Source organism: Lupinus angustifolius, chromosome LG18, assembly GCF_001865875.1.
Source record: "Lupinus angustifolius cultivar Tanjil chromosome LG18, LupAngTanjil_v1.0, whole genome shotgun sequence".
In the NCBI taxonomy this organism is placed as follows: domain Eukaryota; kingdom Viridiplantae; phylum Streptophyta; class Magnoliopsida; order Fabales; family Fabaceae; genus Lupinus; species Lupinus angustifolius.
The window spans coordinates 10,982,338-10,986,812 of record NC_032026.1 but is presented as its reverse complement, the minus strand read 5'-3'; the positions used below and the strand labels follow the sequence as shown (position 1 = coordinate 10,986,812).

Here is a 4,475-nt window from a genome sequence, read left to right as displayed (position 1 = left end):
CAAAACTGGTCATACCGGCTGGTTTTCAATTGAACCGAACCGCTCATATCGGCCAGTTTTTATTTAAAATTAATTTTTTATTGAAAATAAAAAAAATTATTGATTTTTTAACATTGATGTTAATATGTTATATATGTATATCTAATTTTGCTGGTGTGCGGTTTAATTAGTGAACCATCGATTAAACCGTTATATCACTATACTAGTACTCTAACCGGTTTGATGACCGGTACAATATTAATAACATTGGTTTAAGGTAATGCACACAAATGTTGTCTCATAGTAAAATATACAATTTATAATTGAAATTAAATGAGCACCCCTTATACAATTTATATATTTTTCATTGCTCAAAACTATGAGCTGAATTTTCTCTATTCCCATTCAAATATTGAAAGGCTAATTGTTGAACATGTATCTCTCTTTTTGTTAATATCTGTGTACTTTTGTAGATTAGTTTAGAATTGAACAATACTACCAAAATGAAAAATATTATGCTTTAACATGTATATCTCTTTTTGCTAATATCTGTGCACCTTTGCAGATTGGTTAAAATGAAAAATATTGAAAGGCTAATTGTTAACATGTATCTCTCTTTTTGCTAATATATGTGTACCTTTGCAGATTGGTTTAGAATTGAACAATACTACCAAAATGAAAAATATTATGCTTTAAAATTGTGGTAGCAATTCTTTTCCTTTTAACCAATTAATGGTGTCTTGATCTTGGTTTTGTACTCATAATCATTGTATTAGAAATAAATCCTAGCTTTGAATTGGGCAGCGCCCCTTATGCTCTTCTAATGCATTATTCTTTTGCTCTTTCAAAAAAAATATTATACTAAAATATCAATTTTCACTTCCAGAAATTTTTGCTTCTTTCTACACTCCCTTAGTCTCATGCTTATATTATTTTTTTTGATAAGTCAAGATATATTAGAAGAGAGTACCAGGGATACTTAACCTAAATGCAAAAGAGTCAACATACACATATAATACAAGCAGATAGATTCATACACTAGTCTTCAAAGAAAATATCAAATCAATCTATACTATTGATCCAATGTGAAGTACGAACTTATGACCATGTTATTAAGAGTCATATCATCATCCCAAACCTATCCTGCTATTTTTATGCTTAGATTTAGGAGTCTCGTATGTATTAACAAGAGTAAAAAGAAATGTGTTGCTAACATTTCTGTGTGTTAATTCCATTTATTAAGAAATGTGTTGCTAACATTTCTGTATGTTAATTCCATTTATTGTTTATATGGAAAAGGTAATTTCATTTCTCATTTCATTTTATAACATGACAATTATCCCTATAACCACATCTGTTAGTTCTGTTATACACATTCAAACATGTAACAAACAATGACCTAAAACTAGAATATATCATTCTCTCTCTCACAAGAAACACCTGCACTGACTTGGGACCATAGAAAAACCCCTCCAAACACACAACAATGTACCTTATCTCTGACATGATGCCTTTGTGAGAACCACTTATAAAGCCATCAACTACCCTGTTTACACTTTGCCTCTGATATTGACTGATTTTCTTCTTAACAATTTTTTCCATAAATGGGACATGCATGTGATGATAGGCTATACATGTCTCTAGATGAGTTGTTGGATTTTAATGGTGAAAATGGTAGCAACAGGAAAATGATGGGGAAGAAGAACTATGATAATGGTGAAACAACAGTGTTCAAATCCAAGAATCTTGAAACTGAAAGGAGGAGGAGGGAGAAACTTAGTAGTAGGCTTTTGATGCTGCGTTCATTAGTACCCATCATCACAAATGCAACTACCTAAACTTAACTATCTTAGATAATATATAGTACTTTATATAACGATTTATTAAATGCTCATTTCATTGGACTTGATAAATAATAGAAAATAACAATAAATAGTACTACAAAAAATGAGGAATGGGATCTGATTATAAATTCTGATTTTGGTTTTAGATGAACAAATTAACCATTGTTGATGATGCTATCACATACATCAAGGTGCTGCAAGACAAAGTACAAAATCTCAGCAAAAAGCTTTATGAAATGGATGCAACTTTAGAGGCAGAAATACCAGAGCCAAAGATCCTTGAAATTGATGCTGCACAAGAGATGAAGAATTGGGGTATACAGGTTATTATCAAAAAGTTCCCTTCTTTAATTAATTAAATTAATCTTCTCTATTCTTCAATTAGTGATTTTAGTGTAGTACTTTTCTGTCATAGGAAGAGGTTAGGGTGACACAAATTGATGGGAATAAACTCCGGGTCAAGATGGTCATTGAGAAGAAGAGAGGAAGATTGGGAAAATTGATGGAGGCCATGAATGGTTTAGGCATTGAGTTTATAGACACCAATGTAACAACGATAAAAGGAGCATTTCTGATTACTGCATGCATAAAGGTAACTCTTACATGAGGGATGAGAATCTAATTAAATGTAGCTTCTTTCATATTACCAACTATAATATTATGAGAGTATTGTAGGCAGTATGCTATCAAACTCATGAGAAGAGAGTCTGAGAAACTTTATCACATGCTTTAATATTATTAATGTGCTTTAACTTGAACAACTATGATATTTATCTTATTTATTTTTTAGGGCATGGATGGGGAAACACTTGAAGCTCAGCAAACTGAAGAGGTGCTGATAGATATTAACAGTGCCACTTAGGGCAATTGGAAATCTTATTTCTAATTCATTTGTCCATCAAATTACAATAGACTATAGGCTTTAGATATTGTTTTAGTGTTGGTCATCTTATATGCTTTCTATGTTACAGTACAAAGTGGGTACACTTTCATATAGGCAAATGAGAACTTATAAGACAATATATTTTATGTTGGTTTTGAGATAACATCATACTTATATGTTCATATGATGACTTTCCATTTGTCTTTCAAGTTTAATTATCTAAGTTAAAGACCAAAGAAATGGAGAATATGGGTCCTGATTAATTTCATTTATAATAAGATATGATAGTGCTAATCCAGTTATTAGGCAACTTAAAAAGTATTGGAATGTAAGGGGATAGAAACAGACCTATGTATAATTTATTTGAGTCCATATTACTTGCCCACACCATTTCTCACAAAATAACTGTGTTCTAACATATTATGGTTGGAAAAGGCAATTTTTTCTTAATTAGTTTTTATATTTTTATGATAAATTTTTGGTACAATTTGGTCCCTATGTAGGACTATTATTATGACATACTCTTGGGATCTTTAATTATCAATTTATATTTTTACTTTTTTATAGATCAAATTGATATATACAAAATAAGAAAAGAGTTAAATTAATCATTTTTTGATATTTATAAGAGTAAATTTTGAAACATTTTGATCACCATGTAGGACTATTATGACACTTTTACTATCTTTGAATACCGAATTTGAATTTTTATTTTTTTTCATTGATACATGTGAAATAAGGATAAGAGTGAATATTCACCCTTAATACTAAAGAGACATACAATTGGTATCCTATTAGTAAACATGTTTTTCCGAGAGAGAAGGTAATTAATTGCATCTTCTGAAGAGAAAATTAACCCTTTGTCAGAATCAATTTTAGTATCTTAATTACTACCACTATATAGATATTGCATACAAAGTTAACAGTTACTAACAAAAGGATTGAGCCTAATTCATGGCCATTCAAAGTTAGACTTTCTTCCACAACGGGCAATTAAAGCAGGGAGCAAAGTAGATGTGCATATGTTGCCAACAGATAAGAATCTCTGGATTTTAAAGTCAAGCAACTACCCCTTATTCAATTTTCAGTTGTGTGGCTCAATCACACTCCCTTCTTTGTGGACCAAATTGGAACAACTCATGCACATGGACCATAGTATAGATACTTATGAATAATGTTATTTGTACATACAAAAGTTGTCATTCAACAATATGACCCCATATTTTGGAAAAATTAAAAGGGCTATACGTTTTCTTTCTTTTTGGGCCTTTTTCCTTTTCCAAAAAAATAATATCACCCTTGAGCATTAATTTTTAGTTGTATACATAACATCAAAGATGTATACATATATACACATCAAATCAAACACATGTATGATCATGGTATATGTGAGCTTGAAACAAGATCTTCTCTATTGGAGAGGTAAATGCATATTTTTTATTTATTTTTAATAATAAAAGTATAATTTTATTATAATTAAAAGAATAAATTTATCATTATATTTCACTGAAATCCTAACAAATAAGCATGTGTGATTGAATATAGAAATGATATAAAGAGACATGATGTAAGCAAATTTATGCGTAAGAGTGTAAGTGCCTACAATAATTTGACACCTACAAAACAAAAAAAACAAAAAAGTATAAGTGTTTTATATAGCATACTCTATAGTAAATAATTTATAGTTTATATTTGGTTACATTAACTTTAAAATATAAATAGCATAAATGGATAAATGTATAAATTATTTTACTTTACACAGATAATGA

General features: G+C 29.7%; 1 protein-coding gene across 1 annotated transcript; it reads left to right on the top strand.

Moving 5' to 3' along the window:
- LOC109332725 (transcription factor DYT1) lies at positions 1,529-2,833 on the top strand. The gene is made up of 4 exons (XM_019567737.1): positions 1,529-1,805; positions 1,970-2,146; positions 2,239-2,415; positions 2,614-2,833. The coding sequence occupies exons 1-4, from the start codon at positions 1,584-1,586 to the stop codon at positions 2,683-2,685; spliced, it is 648 nt and encodes a 215-aa protein (XP_019423282.1). The 5' UTR covers positions 1,529-1,583; the 3' UTR covers positions 2,686-2,833.